The following is a 20,608-nucleotide window of genomic DNA, read 5'->3' as shown; positions in this document are numbered from 1 at the left end:
GCAAATTTGGAAATTGTGCCCTGTACACCCACGTCCAAGTCATTAATATATATCAAGAAAAGCAGTGGTCCCAGCACCGACCCTTGGGGAACACCACTGTACACCTCCCGCCAGTCCAAAAAATAACCATTCACCACTACTCTGTTACCTGTCACTTAGCCAATTCTGTATCAATGTTGCTACTGCCCCCTTTACTCCATGGGCCGTAATCTTTATGATAAACCTACCATGTGGCACTTTATCAAAAACCTTTTGAAAATCCATATACACATCAACTGCATTGCCCTCATCTACCCTCTCTATTACCTCATCAAAAAGCTCTATCACGTTAGTTAAACATAATTTGCCTTTAACAAATCCGTGCTGGCTTTCCCTGATCAATCCACACTCGTCCAAGTGACCGTTAATTCTGTCCCGGATTATCGTTTCTAAAAGTTTCTCCACCACTGAGGTTAAACTGACTGACCTATAGTTGCTGGGTTTATCCTTACACCCTTTTTTGAACAAGGGTGCAACATTTGCAATTCTCCAGTCCTCTGGCACCACCCCCGTATCTACGCATGTTTGGAAGATTAAGGCCAGTACCTGCCCAATTTCCACCCTTACTTCCCTCAGCAACCTAGGATGCATCCCATCCGGACCAGGTGACTTATCTACTTTAAGCACAGCTAGCCTTTCTAGTACCTCTTCTTTATCAATTTTTAGCCCATCCAGTATCTCAACTATATATTGCTTTACTGAGAACTCTGGCAGCATCTTCTTCCTTGATAAAGACAGATGCAAAGTACCTCGGCTATCCCCTCTGCCTCCATGAACAGATCTCCTTTCTGGTCCCTAATCGACCCCACCCCTCCTCTTACTACCCTTTTACATGCCTGTAGAACACTTTTGGATTCCCTTTTATGTTGGCCGCCAGGCTATTCTCATACTATTTGCCTCTCTTATTTCCTTTTTTACTTTCCCTCTGAACTTTCTGTATTCTGCCTGATTCTCACTTATGTTATCAACCTGACATCTGTCATACGCCCTTTCATCTTACTCACTACCTCTTTTGTCATCCAGGGAGCTCTGGCTTTAGTTTCCCTACCTTTCTGCCTCGTGGGAATGTGCCTAGACTGTACCCGAACCATCTCCACTTTAAAGACCGCCCACTGTTCAATTTCAGTTTTGCCTGCCAATCTTTGATTCCAATTTACCCGGGCCAGATCTGTTCTCATCCCATTGAAATTGACCCTCATCCAATTGAGTATTTTTACTTTAGAGTGGTCCGTGTCCTTTTCCATAGCTATTCTAAACCTTATGATACTATGATCGCAGCTCCCTTAATGCTCCCCCCCACTGACACTTGCTCAACTTGGCCCGCCTCATTCCCAAGAACCAAGTCCAGCAATGCCTCCTTCCTCACTGGGCCAGAAACATACTGGTTCAGAAAGTTATCCTGAACACATTTCAAATACCCCTCCAGGATATCCTCTCTCTCCAGTACTGCAATATTCTCCTTAATCAACACTGCCACCACCCCCACCCCTGCTTTCTTTCCTGAACACCTTGTATCCAGGGATATTTAGTACCCAATCCTGCCCTTTTTTGAGCCAGGTCTCCGTTATCGCCATGACAATGTATTTCCACGCGACTATTAGCGCCTGCAGCTCACCAACCTTGTTTACCATGCTTTGTGCATTTACACACATGCACTGCAAACCAGTCTTAGACTTGTACTCTCTCTCAGTCTGATCCAATCAATGATTCTACATCTGGTGATTACTTTTCATGTGCTCATGAAATTCTTCAATATTACTAATGGTAGTGCTATCATTTTTAACAGTTACATGAACAGAAACATTTTGACAATAAATTTACTTTAAAAGAAGCTCATGGAAATATCTTATGCTGTAGTGCAAAATATGTTAATTCCTGTAATCAGACAGCAAGTTACAATGAACATAAAAAAGTAAATGCTCTTAAAGGAATAAATTAAATATGCAATTAAGGGAATAAAATATTTATATCAAACACCACATACCTTAATACTGTGGTATATTATCCATTGCGATGCAAGTTAATTAACTGCAGAGATTTCTAAAATAATTGAAAATCTATTGACAGCGTTATGAGAAGATTTCATTTTGAAAATGCACAACTGCTCAGTTTATTAAACTGTTTTATAAATGTGTACATCAATTATTACACTTCATCTGACAGGGTTTATATTATGTTAGAATGCACTTTTTCTGTACCAGTACTAAACATGGAAGATACTTCCTGGTTGGTGTCCACACAACTTATCCTATTGAATTCTATTTTTGCCACAAGAAAACTGAAATTCTGAAAGCCACAGCCGTTTAAAACTATATTCAATTTGATTATACTTTATTAAAAAATTGTAGAATTTAGCTATTTACTCACCGGGTACAGCTTGTTGTTGTAGCCACACAGCTTGCATTCTCCACCATTGCATGTTGTGATTTGTGACCACAAGGTCAGCAAGAGAACAATAATATTAGCCAATCGCACAAACACAGACCTGTAGAAATTTTCAGTTAGTAAGTTTCAGTTTGATGTTCTTCCATAAAGAGCATGATGATACAAGACAACATGGAATGAGAGTGGGTTCCAAACTATCCATGAGTAGCTAAAACAAAAAGGTATTTTGATCTCTCTTGCTTGCCAATATCTATCTTATATACATTTTAGTCATCCCCAGATGACTATTACAAGATTCTTAATTTTATTTTGTTCCCTTGCACTTTGAAATATTTCTATTTAACTTTTGGACCTACTTAATCACTGTGGTCTAGGTCTTGCTGTATTTCTCTTTACAGAGTTATTGCCACCTCCTTAAAATGGTCTTAAAAATCAGGTTTTATGTTTTATTTTCTAACATTGCTTCATAATTAATACTCAAGTCATGTTTGTGGATTTTTTGATCCTTTTACCATAGAAAGAATCTGATATATTAAAATGTGTTCTTAAGTTAAAGCTTGTTTAAATGGAGTTAAATTCCAAGGACAGCAAGGCTCGCAGGTGTGTAGTAATCTACAGATGGGGTGTCTGAACCAGCAACCTGAGGACAATGAAAAATAATTTGACATTCACACAATTACATAGAAATTACCACATGGAAACATACCATTTGGCCTAACGAGTCTGTGGTGGTATACACATGAGCATAAGTCCTAATCCCACATATTTAGACTGTTCCCATATCCCTTTATTCTCCCTTCCTTCAACAACACATCTAAGCCATTCCTAAATGTTAACATGATCTCTGCTTCAATCACTAATTCTGGTATTGCATTCCAGCGACCACTCACACTCATTGCTGCTGCGACAATCTTATTCACTTCAATTCATCAATGGTCACTGCGAAGTTAATTTTAGTTAACTAAGATGACCCACTGAGGTGGGGGTTGTGTTGCACATTCTTTATTTTGTATCATTACAAAAATATAAGTTCTGTTTGAACTAAATGACTGATAATACATATTGCTCTGTACGTTTCACCTTATTGTGGAATAAAGCAGTTTACTTTGCCTCATCTAGTAACTTGGTCCTCCTTCAAAGAGATTAAAGAAACAAATGTGCAAAAGACACGAGTATCCGGTCCAGAATACTAGATATTGTTACATCCCCAGATTATGTAATGGCACAAATACATATAAAGCAGTGAGTGTCAACTCCAATAAATGTAAGATGCTCAGATCGCTTAAAGGAATGAGTGACATTACTGAACCGGAGAAGCTATTTACGGCTGACGTAAATTCCTTTTGGAGGCACTTTTGATAGCTTCAAACTTTGCTCTCCTGCAGTTGTCTGCCTCTGTATTGTTTGTTTTTGGTCCTAGCTTTTAATAAATCATCAAATCCAACTATAGAAAGCCAATTGAGTAAAAACGGTCATCCAATTCTAGGTTATTTGGAACATAGGAACAGGAGTAGAATATTCAGCCCCTCCAGCCTGTTTCGGCATTCAGTTAGATCATAGCTGTTCAGTACCTCAACTTCACGTACCTGCCATTGCTCCATATCCCTTGATACCCTTACCTAACAAAAATCACCTTTTGGGGGGGGGGGGGGGTGGGGAGTGTGAAAATGTGCTTCCTGATTTCACTCCTAAATGACCTCTAGCCAAGCTGTTCCAGTACAGCTATAACACTGGCAAATCCAATCCGGCCAATTACCGCTCCATCAGTCTACTCTCAATCATCAGCAAAGTGATGGAAGGTGTCATCAACAGTGCTATCAAGCGGCACTTACTCACCAATAACCTACTCACCGATGCTCAGTTTGGGTTCCGCCAGGACCACTCTGCTCCAGACCTCATTACAGCCTTGGTCCAAACATGGACAAAAGAGCTGAATTCCAGAGGTGAGGCGAGAGTGACTGCCCTTGACATCAAGGCAGCATTTGACCGAGTGTGGCACCAAGGAGCCCTAGTAAAATTGAAGTCAATGGGAATCAGGGGGAAAACTCTCTAGTGGCTGGAGTCATACATAGCACAAAGGAAGATGGTAGTGGTTGTTGGAGGCCAATCATCTCAGCCCCAGGACATTGCTGCAGGAGTTCCTCAGGGCAGTGTCCTAGGCCCAACCATCTTCAGCTGTTTCATCAATGACCTTCCCTCCATCATAAGATCAGAAATGGGGATGTTTGCTGATGACTGCAGAGTGTTCAGTTCCATTCGCAACCCCTCAAATAATGAAGCAGTCCGAGCCTGCATGCAGCAAGACCTGGACAACATCCAGGCTTGGGCTCATAAGTGGCAAGTAACATTCGCGCCAGATAAGTGCCAGGCAATGACCATCTCCAACAAGAGAGAATCTAACTATCTCCCCTTGACATTCAATGGCATTACCATCGCCGAATCCCCCACCATCAACATCCTGGGGGTCACCATTGACCAGAAACTTAACTGGACCAGCCATATAAATACTGTGGCTACAAGAGCAGGTCAGAGGCTGGGTATTCTGTGGCGAGTGACTCACCTCCTGACTCCTCAAAGCCTTTCCACCATCTACAAGGCACAAGTCAGGAGTGTGATGGAATACTCTCCACTTGCTTGGATGAGCGCAGCTCCAACAACACTCAAGAAGCTCGACACCATCCAAGATAAAGCAGCCCGCTTGATTGGCACCCCATCCACCACCCTAAACATTCACTCCCTCCACCACCGACGCACAGTGGCTGCAGTGTGTACCATCCACAGGATGCATTGCAGCAACTCGCCAAGGCTTCTTTGACAACACCTCCCAAACCCGCAACCTCTACCACCCAGAAGGACAAGAGCAGCAGGCACATAGGAACACCACCTGCACATTCCCCTCCAAGTCACACACCATCCCAACTTGGAAATATATCGCCATTCCTTCATCGTTGTTGGGTCAAAATCCTGGAACTCCCTTCCTAACAGCACTGTGGGAGAACCGTCACCACACGGATTGCAGCGGTTGAAGGCGGCTCACCACCACCTTCTCAAGGGCAATTAGGGATAGGCAATAAATGCCGGCCTCGCCAGCGATGCCCACATCCCATGAACGCATGTAAAAAAAAAAATTTAAGATTATACCCTCCTGTTCTGGATTCCCCCTCCTGAGCAAATAGTTTCTCTGTGTCTACCATATAAAATCCTTCTATCATTTTGAAGACCTCAATTAGATCACCCTTCACCCTTCTAAACTCAAGGGAATACAAGCCAAGTTTATGCAACCTGTTCTCATAATTTAACCTTTGAACTCCACTTTTATTTTGGTGAATTTGCTGTACCCCTCCAAGGCCAATATATCTTTCCTGAGGTGCGGTGCCCAAAACTGAACGCATTATTCAAGATCGGGTCTGACCAAGGCTTTGCACAACTGAAGCTTCACTTCTGTACTTCAAATTCCAACCCCCTTGAGATAAAGGACAACATATTGATTACTTTTTGTACCTGTGCACTATCTTTTAGTCATCTATGTACACGTACACCTAAATCACTTTGCTCCTCCACAACTCCTAGTCTCTCATTATTAACAGAATATTCCAATTTGTGTGTCTCAGGTCCAAACTGGATAACCTCACACTTCCCCATATTGAACTAAATAAGGTCGGTGAGCTGCAGGCACAAGGAGCTGCATGGGTTATGATATAGTGGCAATAACGGTGACCTGGCTCAAACAAGGGGAGGTATGGGCACTTAATATTCCTGGTTACAACGTATTCAGGAAAGAGAGGGAAAGAAGCAAAGGATGAGGCGGCAGTATTGATCAAATATACTGCTACAGCACTAGAAAGGGATGATGTACTTGAGGGCTCAAAGACAGAATCTATTTGGTTAGAATTAAGGAACAATAGAGGAGCTATTACACAGCTAGGTATATACCATAGGCCACCAAATAGTGGGAAGGAGATAGATGAGCAAATTTGCAGGCAAATTGCAGAAAGATGCAAGAACTTTAGAGTAGTGATAATGGGGGACTTCAATTATCCTAATATGGACTAGGAAAATAACAATGTAAAGGGCAAAGAGGGGAAGGAATTTCTGAAATGTGCACAAGAGAACTTTCTTGATATGTATGTTTCCAGCACAACGAGGAAGAAAGCAGTGCTGGATCTAGTTCTGGGCAATGAAGTGGAGCATGTTTCAGTGGGGGAGCATTTGGGAAACACTGATCACAATATTAGGTTTACAGTAGTTATAGAAAAGGACAAGGAAAAATCAAATGTAAAAGTATTCAACTGGAAGAGGGTTAATTTCAGAGTTGAAGTGGGATCCGGCCCAGGTGGATTGGAAACAAAGATTGGCAGGTAAAACAATAAATGAGCAATGCGAGGTCTTCAAAGATGAGATAGTTTGGGTACAGGCTAGACACATTCCCAGGAGGGGGAAAGGAAGGGCATCCAAAGCTAGAGCTCCCTAGATGACTAAAAATATGGAGATTGAAGTGAAACCTTAAAAAGGAGATTTATAATAAATGTCAGGTTCATAATTCAGTAGAGAACCAGGCTGAATACAAAAAGTACAGGAGAGAACTGAAAAAGGGAATGACATTTTAACCACATTATAGACTTGTTAGCAAAATTGATGCCCATGGGATTAAAGGGGCAGTTGCTGCGTAGATCTGAAATTGGCTAAGGGACAGAAAGCAGAGAGTAGTGGTGAACAGCTGTTTTTCAGACTGGAGGGAAAGTGTGCAGTGGTGCCCCCCCAGGGGTTGGTGTTGAGACCACTGCTCTTTTTGATTTATATTTATGACCTGGACTTGAGTATACAGGGCATAATTTCAAAGTCTACAGATGACACAAAGCTCAGAAATGTAGCAAACAGTGAGGAGGATAGTAACAGACTTCAGGAGGGCATAGACTGGTGAAATGGGCAGACACATGGCAGAAGAAATGTAACACAGGTGTGAAGTGATTCATTGAGGAGGGACAATATAAACTAAATGGTACAATGTTAAAGGGGGTGCAGGAACACAGACCTGGGGGTGTACGCACACAAGTCTTTGAAAGTGGCAGCACAAGTTGAGAAGGCTGTTAAAAAAGGCATTCAGGATTCTTAGCTTTATAAATAGGGGCATAGAGTAGAAAAGCAAGGAAGTTATGCTAAACCTTTATAAAACACTGGTTAGGGCCCAGCTAGAGTATTGTGACCAATTCTGGGCACCACACTTTAGGAAGGATGTCAAGGCCTTGGAGAGGGTGCCGAGAAGATTTACAGGGATGAAAGACTTCAGTTACATGGAGATGCTGGAGAAACTGGGGCTGTTCTCCTTAGAGCAAAGGTTAAGGGGAGATTTAATAGAGGTGTTCAAAATCAAGAAAGATTTTGATCAAGTAAATAAAGAGAAACTGTTTCCAGTGGCAGAAGGGTTGGTAACCAGAAGACACAGATTTAAGTTAATTGGCTAAAGAACCAGAGGCGACACGAGGAAAAAAATTTTTGCACGGAGAGATGTAATGATCTGGAATGCACTGCCTGAAAGTGTGATGGAAGCAGATTCAATTAACTTTTAAAAGGGAATTAGATAACTACTTGAAGGGGAAAAATTTGCAGGTTATAGGGAAAAGCAGGGGAGCAGGACTAATTTGATAACTCTTTCAAAGACCCAGCACAGGCATGATAGGCCGAACGACCTCCTTCTGTACTGTATCATTCTATGATTCTATGAGAAAGGCATCACTAATCTTCAACAAAGGCTAGATTGTGTCCTTCCAAAAATAAGCAGGCAGATTCTCCCAAGACAGTCTATTCTGCTATGTCCAAATGAAGCATTTCCTCTAGAATCTGGATAGTCTTCAAAAACTCCAAGGTCAGCCAACATCCCTGGAATTGCACTCCCATTCCCTGCAAATACATCTCCACCTTGAGACCAGGTTTCCCTCCAGACCAAAGCACAATATTGAAAGCCTTAAGTGATGCTTGGATTAAAACCCTGGCTACCAAATAACAGGGGAGTACTGGAGATAAGTGTGGAAGCAACTCTCACAACCATCACCTGCAGCAGAGTGGGCAAGGGCCAGCTCAGGGTAGTATATTTAGTATACCATATCCTACAAATGCTTTACAAATTCTGTCCTGCTTCAGTGTTGACTGCTAAAGGAACTGTGACAAGAATACACTGCTATGCATGTTCTGGTTGTGGCTCTGCATTTTACCACTCAGGGCAGTGGTCTGGAAGGATATGATGGGCCTCAATCCCTGAGCCTCACCACCGGAGAGTAATTTCCCCCCAATCAAAACTTGCAGGGTAGCACAACTGTCACTGCTAGCTGCAAGATGTATTTTTGCACAGTGGAGAATATGCAACCCTCCACACATGTGGAACATATGCCAGTCAGATTCCACTTGCTATTGAGCAGATACCAGGTAGTCTGGAGCCCTTTTCTGGAAATACACATGATCCAGACAGCTTGCACAGACATAAACCACCTCCCCCCTCCACAAGGAGATCAGAATGGGCTACAAGGTAATAAAAAGCCCTTCCCAGTTCCCCACAAGAGGACAATGACCCAGCTGTGTAAAACCCTTCACTGTGACCCAGATAAACCACAGGATCTTTTTTGAATTTATCCCCATCACCAAATAGCACATTGGCACATTGGTGCAACTATGCACATATTGGGACCAATGTATTTTCTTGTAAGTACCATGTGATAAAACTGCACAGTGACTTAACATATGTATACATTCTCTTAAATAAAGTAATTTTTAAAAATCTCAGCTAATTATTGTGTGGCTGAAAATTCTCAGCCATTATGATGCACTAAGTGTGGCAGGAGTGCACCAGAAGGGCCATGCATTAGACCAGGACCTATATTTGAGTCAGAGCCGAACCTCGAAGTTTCCTGAATGACTGGTTGGGAGCACAGGCGCCGCCTACTAGAACAAGGCAATTGAGAAAGGAAGAGACAAGGCCAGGGTAGGGAGTACCAACGCGCTCATGAAGTGTTTTAATGCACAAGAATTCCCAAGGCACTTTACAGAAGCTCAGACAAAAATCAACACCAAGCAAAGAAGGAGATATTAGGAGACTCTCAACAACCTGCTGTACGGTCAGTAGTGGTATGCCTGGTGAGACCACTGACCTTCCGAATAGCAGCAGTGGGCATCACTCGGGATTGTGGCCTGGACCCCCGAAGAATTGGATAAATATTGAAGGGGAAAATTTGCAGGGATATGAGGAAAGAGCAGGGGAGTGGGACTAATTGGATAGCTCTTCCAAAAAGCACGATGGTCTCCTTCTGTGCTGTATCATTCTATGAACTTCATCTGCCAGTTTTGCCCACTCACCTAGTCTGTCTATGTCCCTTTGTAATGTCTAGTTCCAATTTACACAACTTACTGTACCTCCTAACTTAGTGCCATCTGCAAACTTGGATCTATAACTCTATTCCTTCATCCAAATCATTAATATATATGAAAAGCTGAGGCCCCAATACTGATCCCTGGGGAACACAGTTTGTCACATCCTGCCAATCATAGAACGTTCCCTTTATCCTTACCCGGTTTCCTACTGCCCAACCAATTACAGAAAAATATTACAAGGTTTCCTCCAATTCAGTGCACTCTCATTTTTGCTTATAATCTATAGTGCAGAACCTTATCAAATGTCTTCTGAAGGTCCATACAGACAACATCCATAGACACTCCCCTATCCACCATGCTAGTGGCCACCTCAAAAAATTCAACTAGATTAGTCAGACATGACCTACCCTTCACAAATCCACACTGGCTCCCTTTCATCAGCTTATATTTATCAGTCTTCTGGAATTTTAAACACAAAGTTTAAAATACTATCTGTTGTACTCTGCTAGAAATGCTGTGCTCAGAAACAAACATTCATTAATTAGCTCTGAAAACAAGAAAGTGAAAGTACTTTTAGCCCTCCCTCTGGTTCTCCCTGATCTGTCCACTTCACCCCTGAAAACCCTCGTGATCACCATACAATGATTCCATGCTGTATTTTTTACTTGCCAGAACAGTTAAACAGTTCATTAACAGTTGCTAATTACTACAATATCATCATTCTAATAATTGTACTACCCAGGCTGCTTTACCATCTCCACTTCTGCTGTTATATCAACTACCAAATATGCCATTCCATTACCTCGTTTCATGGATCAACTTCTGTGAAACATTCTACATTTTATTAGTTTCATCTCAAGCCCATTTTCTACTCACAGCTCAATATTTTCACTGGCTATTTATACCCCTATAATTCCAAAAGCTTATTCCGGTTGTTCCTCACATATAAAAAGAAAATCTACTTTTATCTTTAAACACCTTATTTGATTCTTTCATATTTCCATTTCCTTTTTTGTCCTGCACGCCACCATCTCCTGATCAGCCACAAACTTTTGATTATCTATATTGACCAAATCTAGCTTAAATAAATTCCAATTCAGTTCTTGCATCAACTGATTTAACAATTTTAAAAAGAAAACTGAAGTTTTCATTTAAATGCATTTTTGTCTTTTCAGCAGAATCAAGTCTTGAAAAACAAATTTGATAGAGGCTAATCTCAATACCATATAATTAACTGAAATATTAAAATTTAGATATTATATGAATTAATAGAAAATGATCATAATTGTATGGTTGCTTAAGGATGTTTTTGTTCCAACAATCAGGGAACAAGTTCTCTTGTCCAGCTGATTTTAACTCTCTTTACGCTCTCTCCATACGAGATGAAGTGACGGGCATAACAGTGATCTTATCTTGTATAGTGTGACATGCACTGTTTAGGGATCAGAGGCCGGCAGCAGGTAATCAGAAATATGAAGCAGCAGTTCACACACATGCAAAAATTGCAGGCCATAACAAATAACTGGAGTGTGTTCTGCTTGTAATAGTTCAAAAAAATCTGTTTTTTTGTTAGTCATTTAATTGCTAACATTGCAGTTCTACCAATTTGGCAATTTAATTATTAACAAAAAACAATTTCAAGTGAATTTCAAACAGACTAACACTTCTATTCCAGCAAGTCCATTAACTTCCATGTAAAAGAATGCCACATTAAAGATATTCATCTTTCAGTAATCAGAGTTCAGACTAGCCATTCAAAAGCTAGTGATAGTCAATTGACTGTACATTAGAGAAAATCTGATTAGATCACATCAGTATGCAATATTTCAAATAAATCATAATGTATATATAACTGTAAATCTCAGTGTTGCACATGGGAGATTTAATGTTATAAAATCTGTGTGAGGTCTGTGGCACAGATTCTGATTTTCACCATGTCCAAGAAGTTCTGTCCCCATTCTGAAGCAGTACCTCTGCTGCAGCCCTGACTCAAACCCAGCAATGTTCTTCTAACTGGTTCCTGAAGTCTTAACTAATGAGGAAGAAAACTACAGTGCTGATGACAGATGTGAACTGGATTTACACTACATCCAGTGCCAAGCCAAAGTGAGATAAGTTTCTGGAAGGGGACTCACACCACTTGGCTTTAATTCATCCCAAAGTCACATTGAGACCCAAATGCAAGTTATAATGGCACTTTTGCATTGATGCATATCCAAAGCCACTTTGTCAATGCACAAGTGCTGTCTTACACTAATTTTCCCAGTGTACTGCTACTATTGTTTCTTGATGCTTATATTCCTTGTTTGTTGCCTATTTTACTGTTTTGCCTTTTTTTTTTCAGTACTACTGGGTGTAAAATTCAACTTCATTCTATTGCCTTCAACTTCATTGAAGTCAACGGAAAGGAAAATCAGGTGGGTTGTCGAACAGGCAGCCAATCCACAATCTTGATTTTGTTCTCTGGATTCAGTCCTTCTTGGCTCTATTTAAAGCATTTGACAAGGTTCCACATAAAAGGCTATTAGGTAAACTCATAGCTGTGAGCATCCAGAGTAAATCTTAGGAATGGATAAGAAATTGGCTGAAGAGTAGAAAGCAAAGGGTACTTGTTAGAGGGGTTATGTTGGGGTTGGGGGGAGGAAGTACCAAGTGGTGCTCCAGAGCTCAGTTTCGGAACCACTACTGTTTCTGATTTATATCTAGTCAGATCACAAATTAAGTACCGTGTACAGTTCTGATTGCCAGGAAACAAGGGAGGTATTTAAGCGCTGGAGGCAGTGCAGAGAAGATCCATAAGCCTAATACCTAGTGTTAAAGGTATCTATTATGAGGAAAGACTGAAGAAACTTGGGCTTTTCAGCCTGGAAAGGAGGCATCTGAGCTGTGATTTTATAGAGATATAAAAGATAGTTAAGGGTATGGAAAAGGTAAATCTAGTGTACAGTCCTCACCACTTAAAACATCTACATTTAAAAAGGGCAGACACTTATATCAGACAAAAATCAAAAACCATTTGCATTAGCGTCAATTTCAAAGTTGCTGGTTATAGCGTACTTGATGCTCCGTTTATTTCCGGCAGAAACAACTGCAGGCCAGTGTTTTATTGGAAAGCAAGCCAATGATTGATGTCAGCGTTGCAGTTTATGGGTACTCCAAACCTACTGTGACAAATTGTTTTCTTTTCTAGTCACCCTGTTCACAAGTTTTATTAAAGCTGGAACTATCTCTGGATAAGTGCAGCTGACATAATTTCTAGCTTGGGGACTACATTGTTTTAAAACAAGGTGTTTTACAATTTCAAAATTTGCAGACGACACCAAATTAGGGGGTATAGTTAATACTGAGGAGGACAGCGACAAAATACAAAACATTAATAAACTTGCAGAATGGGCATGTAATTAGCAAATGAATTTCAATATAGATAAGTGTGAGGTGGTGTATTTTGGTAGGAAGAATAAGGAGACCACATGCTCCTTGGAAAATAAGAGTCTAAAACAGGATGGAGGAGCAAAGGGATCACTGAAAGTAGCAACACAAGTTAATAAGGCCATTAAAAAAAGTAAACAAAGCACTAGGGTTCATTTCTAGAGGGACAGAATTGAAAAGCAGAGAAGTTATGTTAAACCTGTATAGAACCTTGGGTAGATCACACTTGGGAGCACTGTGCACAGTTCTGGTCTCCATATTATAAAACGGATAGAAGCACTGGAGAAGGTGCAAAAAAGATTTACAAGGATGATACCAGAACTGAGAAGTTATACCTATCAGGAAAGATTGAACAGGCAGGGGCTCTTTTCTCTAGAAAAGAGAAGGCTGAAGGGTGACCTGACAGAGGTCTTTAAGATTATGAAAGGGTTTGATAGGGTAGATGTAGAGAAGATGTTTCCGTTTGCAGGGGAGACAAAAACTAGGGGCCATAAATATAAGATATTCACTAACAAATCCAAAAGGGAATTCAGGAGAAACTTCTTTACCTAGAGAACGGTTAGAATGTGGCACTCACTACCACAAGGAATAGTCGAGGCGAATAGCATAGATGCATTGAAGGGGAAGCTAGATAAACATACAAGGGAGAAAGCAATATAAGGTTATGCTGATAGGGTTAGAAGAGGGGTGGGAGGAGGCTCGTGTGGAGCATAAACACCGGCATGGACCAGTTTCTGTGCTGTACATTCTATGTAATTCTAGAGACAATGGCTACAATACATTGCACGGAAATTTAACTTTTTGATGATTAACTCCACCGGTAGAAATGCTCAGCACATACATGCACGCGATGGCTCTTATACTGGACATCATATATAGCGGGCAGATCGTGTTTGCATGAATGCATCCGCTATAAGCGATGAGGATTGTTATTATTTTAAATTAAATTGCAAGAGTTGGACAAGGGAACAAAGATGCAAACTAGTAAAAGATAAAATTAAGATGGACAATAGGAAGTTATTTGCACATCAAATGGACTTCCAGATAAAGTAGTGGAGACAAAAACCCTGGAATCATTAGATGATTAGAAATTTCAATGGGAGGAATGTAGCGTCTTTCTGGATGCATGGCCGATACCTGATAGGCTGCATAACCTTCCTCACCAATTGAAATGAAGAGGGGTAGTGATAGTCCGTGAAGGGCAGCTGCAGTCAGCGGGTGAGTTGGAATTGGAAATACAGCCAGTAGAGGTGGGGGAGCAGTAGGAGGGGGGTTGAAATCTTACTCACTGGGGGTGGAAGAGAATAGGGTTGAAATCTTGCTCAGTGCTGGGGGGTTGAAGGCCAAAACCTTGATTGGTGGGTGGGGGGAGGGTTGAAGACCAAGATCAGTAGGTAGTCGAAACTTGTTTTGTGTGGGGTGGGGCTGAAATCTTTGTGTGTTAAGGGCTGGAAAGTTGGAGGGTTGAAGTGGGTGATGTTGAAGTCCTTCCACATTGTACTCAATTAGTCCCATGGCGTTATGCTTACAGGGCCATCTTCAAGCAACAATTGTAACTTTATTGATAAAAAATTTTCATGAAATAACCTGTAGATGATTTCAAAATTCTATGCCCTGCAGATATTGCTTTGGTAATAACTAGAACCCTTACATGCACTTTTAAACAGTAATACAACAAAGTAGTTTAAATAATGTCAAGGCCAACAGGAGCTAAACATAGATTGTTAGTCACCTGAACCTTTTGGATGGATTACTGCCTCAAATTTATGGTGCATAATCCACAACCAAAATGAACTATAAAAATATCCTCTATCCTGTTTACATCCATACATACCTAATAAGTATAAATTTTATCTCAAAGGCTGGTGAATAGTCTTCAAATCGGATTATGCGTTCAAACAGGATTGGCGTGATAAAGTTAGCTGCAGTGATGACAATGGAGGGCAAGTACTGAATCGTTAGATCTTCTGTGAAGCCTCTTACAGTCAATGTACGCTAAAATGAAAAACAATCAAATTAAACCTATGCCGCTGTAAAAATCTAAAACTGAATACTGAATAAAACTAAGCAGGACAATGGCAATTATGTGTTTTCTTTTAAACCTAGTCTGTCTATCCAATTAAAAATCCAGCATGCATTCTTAGAATAACACCACAACGGCATCATGATTGGCTCAAATAACCTACCATCTGTTGGTTATCTGTGGCTGGATCAAATATCTGATTGACTAAATGTGAACTGATCAAAGATTAATTCCATTCACTAGGCAGGTAGGAAAAACTATGAATAAACAACTGCCACAAAACTGACCTATCAAATCAGTGAAAACAATTAGCTCCAACTGCTTTCGCTTTGAGCCACAATATACATCTAAAATTGCACTTTTAACATAATAAGAAGAACATAAAAAATAAGCAATTCTCAAAGAAAGCACTAAACATAGGTATAAATCTACCTATTTTAAATTAAGATAATCCCTGCAGCAACTTCTCTCCACATAGGTCTACACTTTTCTCTGGGGCTTGAAACTGAAGCTCTATTAGCTTTCTAGTGCTCCCATTTTTAAGTCTGGAAAAATACTCCTGTAAGATCTTGCACTGCTGCAATAAAGTCATGAGTTTGTATAGCTTGACTTATTTATTTCTGAAATCTCCACCGCCAATGTAAAGTTAGGCTGAATGAATTTCCAATTATCTATACCAAAGGCTTCTCACTCCCTCACTGTCACCTCAGAATTCCCCAGATTCATCCTTGGCCCCCTCCTTCTCCTCATCTACATGCTGCCCCTTCACTACATCATCCACACTGTGGAGTCAGTTTCCACGTGTATGTTGCTGACACCCAGCTCTACCTCGCCTCCACTTTTCTTGACCCTTTCAACTGCTTCTGTGCTGTCAGACTTCGTCTAAAATTCTATCTTTGATGAGCTGCAATTTCCTCCAGCTAAACACTGATTATCTTCAGCCCCTGCTACAATCTCCATCTCCTTCCCCAGCCACTATCTCAGACTGAACCAGAGTATTTGCAACTTTGCTGTCCTAGTCAATCCCTCCTTTCGCCCCACCATTGGCAGCTGTGTTGTATTACTTGGTGTAACACTTCCATTATAAAATAATATATCCTCTGACTTACCATGGGCAGTACAGAAGAGCCACTAATCTTTATGTAATTTTATTACATTTACAAATCTGCACAAGTTTATATACAAGCTCCTGTTCATACTTTTATCAGGTATCTTGTAAAAAAATGTATTCTGGTTCAATTTATTCCACAGTTTTACTAATGGACACCCATTTATTTTGTACATCTTTCATGTTTCCATTTCCAATACCCACCACTTTACATTTGGAATATATGTCATTCTGTATTCACCACTACAGTACAAAGTACCTTGGTAATACAGACATGTCAGGCAGCGATCATTATTTGTACCAAAACAACTGAAATGTGGGAAGGCAGCAAAAAAAACCTCTAATTTTAATTCCAAAGCAGTAACAGAGAATGATATACGTGAAAAGGATACTTTATAAAGCTGAATGTTAAGAAGCATAATTCATGCAATGCAACATGTAAAAAGAACCATCACGACAATTTATTTTCATTAATAAAATTACATGTCTTTTTGCACTCACCATACGGTTTTACTACATGATATTTACAGCAGAGTATATTGATGCCTTCACACAACCCAACATGTATTTAAGGAGCAGAACAATTTGGTTATGGTACTGAAGGACAACAATGCCTGGGAGGGCTAGGGACCATTGCAGGTCCTGCTTGAGTGGTGTGGCAGTCTTGCAGGATTGGATCATCACCCTTTGCACAGTTTTGAATAAGAAGATGCTAGCTTTTCATCCCTTCCCATACTGGTCTGCTTTTCCCCTCTTTGGTGGTTGGAATGTGCATAGGTAGGAAGAGACTTGTACCATGCAGGCCTCCAAGGGTCCCTGACTACCAGGTACTTTATAAGCCACAGGCAGAGGTTGTATATTAACTGTTCTACTGGTATATGTCCCATAAGTGTTTTACACATTTTGCAATGGGAGCATTGAACTTGATTGAGTCTATAGGGATTACAGGCTCCTAGACTGCCAAAATGCAGGAACATGGTAAATACCAACCTAACCCTTGATGCAAATATTTGAATTTAACGAACATTTGCAGTCCTCAAAATGATGCTGTTCTGCAGATGTTAAATAGCATCAGAACATTGTAGTTTGACCATTGCATTGTAAGAACAAATAAAGTATAACTTCCAAACAATTAAAAAGGTACGTTATCACACAATAGCATTTTAAGTCTAACTCTTACAGAAAAGCTCCAGTAATAACACTTAGTATATCACCAGCATCACTTAAAATAACGAACTGAATATTCACCTTGTCACGATACTGTTGTGAGAAAACTGTAGTTCTGTAAATGCAATAAAAACAAGTCGCCAATATCATTACAACTACCAAATTCAAGAAAGCTCTCAAGAGGTAGATGCGGCACTTCTCTTTCTTGGTCCTATCTGCAATCTTCTGCTTGATTCTTTCTTCATCCAAGTCAGTCTATTACCATAAAAACAATTGCATAAATTTTTAGTTTCTTGACAAAAACATCCTTTCTAACAAAAACAATGCAGGTGTACTTACATAGACACTGCAGGTGTACTTACATAGAACTATATAGAATGTACAGCACAGAAACAGGCCAATCGGCCCTTGTCGTTGACTTGTCAAAGATAATTTTTACTGAAAGTGAGCAATTAAAAAGAGAAATTACCCAGTTTAAAATCTTAGTTATTGTTGGAAAGCAATCTAACTGGGATTTTAATATTAATCTAATGTAAATCCTAATTTTAACAATACCACAGATAACTTAATGATATCGACTGAATTTTAAAAAAAAATTAAATTGCTCTTAACTTTCCAAATGTCACATTTTTGTCATGGTCCTGATTTTAGGGCCTGGATTTCCACCCACCAGCATGATCCACTGGCAGCCGTCAGCATTTTCTTGAAGTTGGGGAGGGGGGGGGGCGGCGAGCCAGAAGCTAATTTAATATGCAGGGCAGGTTTAAAGCAGAATCCTGCCCCTAACCGGTTCCACCATTGGGAGGGAAGGAAATATAGTTAAGCTACAATTTACAAGCACGGAAGCACAGAAACTTGTCTTTGAGAGAGAGAGAGAGAGAGAACGAACATACAAAAGCACAAGTGGGGCATTAAAATAGCAGAAAGAGGAGCAGCATCCGTGGTACCTGCTGTGGCCAAAACCCCAAGATATCAAAAGCTTTAATGAATGCAATATTGGCAGGGATACAGACAAGAGGAGACAGGCTGTTTGGAACTAAGAAAGGAATGAAGGAAGAAACAGGTAGTATGGAGGGAGGCGTCTCAGATAGTCAGAGCCACCTCAACAACTGCACAAACAACAATACAGTGTTGAAAGCGTATCAAAAACTACTGCCTTCAGCTGAAGAATGTAGGGACCCAGATCCATTTTGAAGAACGGTCCACATCCCCAGCAGGAATTTTGCATGTTTCCTATTATATATCATACTGAATAATCAGCCTGCCCAACTCCAAGTTTATCAGAACATTGTGTACACTGAGAACAGCTAGCCTGTCAGAACATGTTATTTTTAGAAATGAGGCTGGCAGCTGTACAGACACTCAAGCAACAACTCCCAGACTGATCTATATCCTGTTCCGAACAGCAGAGCCATGACAGGATGGAGCCTGATTATACACAGTTGAGTGAAATTTTTGAAAGCTTTCTTCAAAAAAAAAGTCTGCAATATGCATCTGTTACATTTAAAGCAAAAATAGAAAAAAACAGTACAGTAAAGACACAGAACACATCAAGGCAGGTAGCTTGACATTAGACAAAATCTTTGAAATTAGATGTAATTTCTACGTAATTTTAACACTGAAACAGGTCATGTGCTCTACATTATAATCACATGCTGCATACTGGAGTGGAGGTCCAGCTGGGCTATCAATTACCACAACACCCTCAGATGAAGGAGAGACAAAAAGCAAGTAAATATAGGGATGGGAACGTGGAGAAGTGAAGGAGAGAAAGGTAAAATAAAGAAGTTTGAGCTTTAAATTTTTCGTATTTAAGTTCTTACTAAATATTCAGCATTTTGCAATGAAGTTGTTTACCAACTATATCCATATATCTAAATATTAAAACTTTTGATATGCACGCACTTCAGGTCAAGTAACATTTACTTCTTGTTACATTTCATTCTGTCAGGATTCTGTCATGGTCATGCTACCTCCAATACAATATTACGGTCACAGTTGAATTTTTGCAATGATTTCAATGGGGCTGATTAATGGTGTTCGGTTAGACCTCCTAAGTGAACCTCCCAGTTTGGTGGCATTGTGGCACCAATCTTTCCTAATACTGCCCATGGGTTGGCTTGCTAAGTTTTCTTTGTGCTCCCTGTTCCTGGTTTCTTCTGCGTATGTCCTCAGAACTCCTGGTGACCATTCCCGGTTGCTTCACCATCAGCCACCCTGTTGAAATCTCAGGCTGCTGTTTCCCCACACCACGTACCCACCAATCCCATCGCTATTGCCCAGCCTGTTCATTTCAGACTTCAGCCTACTTGCTCCCCCACCTCCTCCACAACGGTGGCACTTTCCTTCAGGCCTTGGCTCACCTGTCCCCTTCCTTCAATGCCAAGACTTCTGCATTCGCCCACCACTAGGCCTCAACCAGCATTGTTGAATCAGGATGTTTTATTAAGCACGTACAGTATATTTGCCAACTGCAAATACTCAAGTCATTTTTTCCATACAAGCCTTTCTTTATAACTTAATTCAACAGTGCCTGAAATCATACTGATTACACTTCGCTGAATCCTTTCTGGTACTAATATTCTTTTCGAAGTTGGCTGACCAAAGATCAATTCCATACTTCAGAATTAGCCCCATCACTCATCTGTACATTGCTATTACAACTTGTTCTACCCTGTAGTTCAACACCCTCCATATGCACTCTATAGCCTATTTGCCTGATTGATAACTACCCCATACTAAATTGGATTCTTAAAGCATCAGTCCCAAATTCCTTCCCTTTCACATTATACCACTTGGGATTTTTGTTTAAATTTAATTTTGCTATTTTAGTTACTTGCTAGTTTGTTTTATTTAAGCTTAGTTTAAGTTTGCCAATTCTTCCTTAGAATTTTAATAGTGGTGTTCCTTTGGGGCTGAGTCTACCTTAAACTAAGCCTTAATTATAAGGATTTTCAATTGGCCATTGTGATATATTCCCATAAAAATCAGGAAGCCTGCCACAAACCACAAGGGATTTCCTAAGTTCAAGAATACCTAACCCAATTATTAGTTTTAATTGAGTTTTAAAAAATTTGTTGATGACCCCTCACTCCATC

The 20,608-nt window shown here is 40.3% G+C and overlaps 1 protein-coding gene across 4 annotated transcripts in view; it reads right to left on the bottom strand.

Annotated features, from left to right (window-relative positions):
• LOC137340627 (transmembrane channel-like protein 7) overlaps positions 1-20,608 on the bottom strand; it is a 62,029-nt gene that overhangs the window by 20,735 nt on the left and 20,686 nt on the right. For all 4 annotated transcript variants that reach the window (XM_068003207.1, XM_068003208.1, XM_068003210.1 and 1 more), the window contains 3 exons: positions 17,592-17,765; positions 15,047-15,207; positions 2,407-2,524 (listed from right to left, as the gene is read on the bottom strand). In XM_068003207.1, the coding sequence (XP_067859308.1) occupies positions 2,407-2,524; positions 15,047-15,207; positions 17,592-17,765 (453 nt within the window). The remainder of the gene's footprint in view (positions 1-2,406; positions 2,525-15,046; positions 15,208-17,591; positions 17,766-20,608) is intronic.

Source organism: Heptranchias perlo, chromosome 22 (genome assembly GCF_035084215.1).
Source record: "Heptranchias perlo isolate sHepPer1 chromosome 22, sHepPer1.hap1, whole genome shotgun sequence".
Classification (NCBI taxonomy): Eukaryota; Metazoa; Chordata; class Chondrichthyes; order Hexanchiformes; family Hexanchidae; genus Heptranchias; species Heptranchias perlo.
Note: the sequence above shows the minus strand (reverse complement) of the source record. Positions and strands in the feature narration are given on the sequence as shown.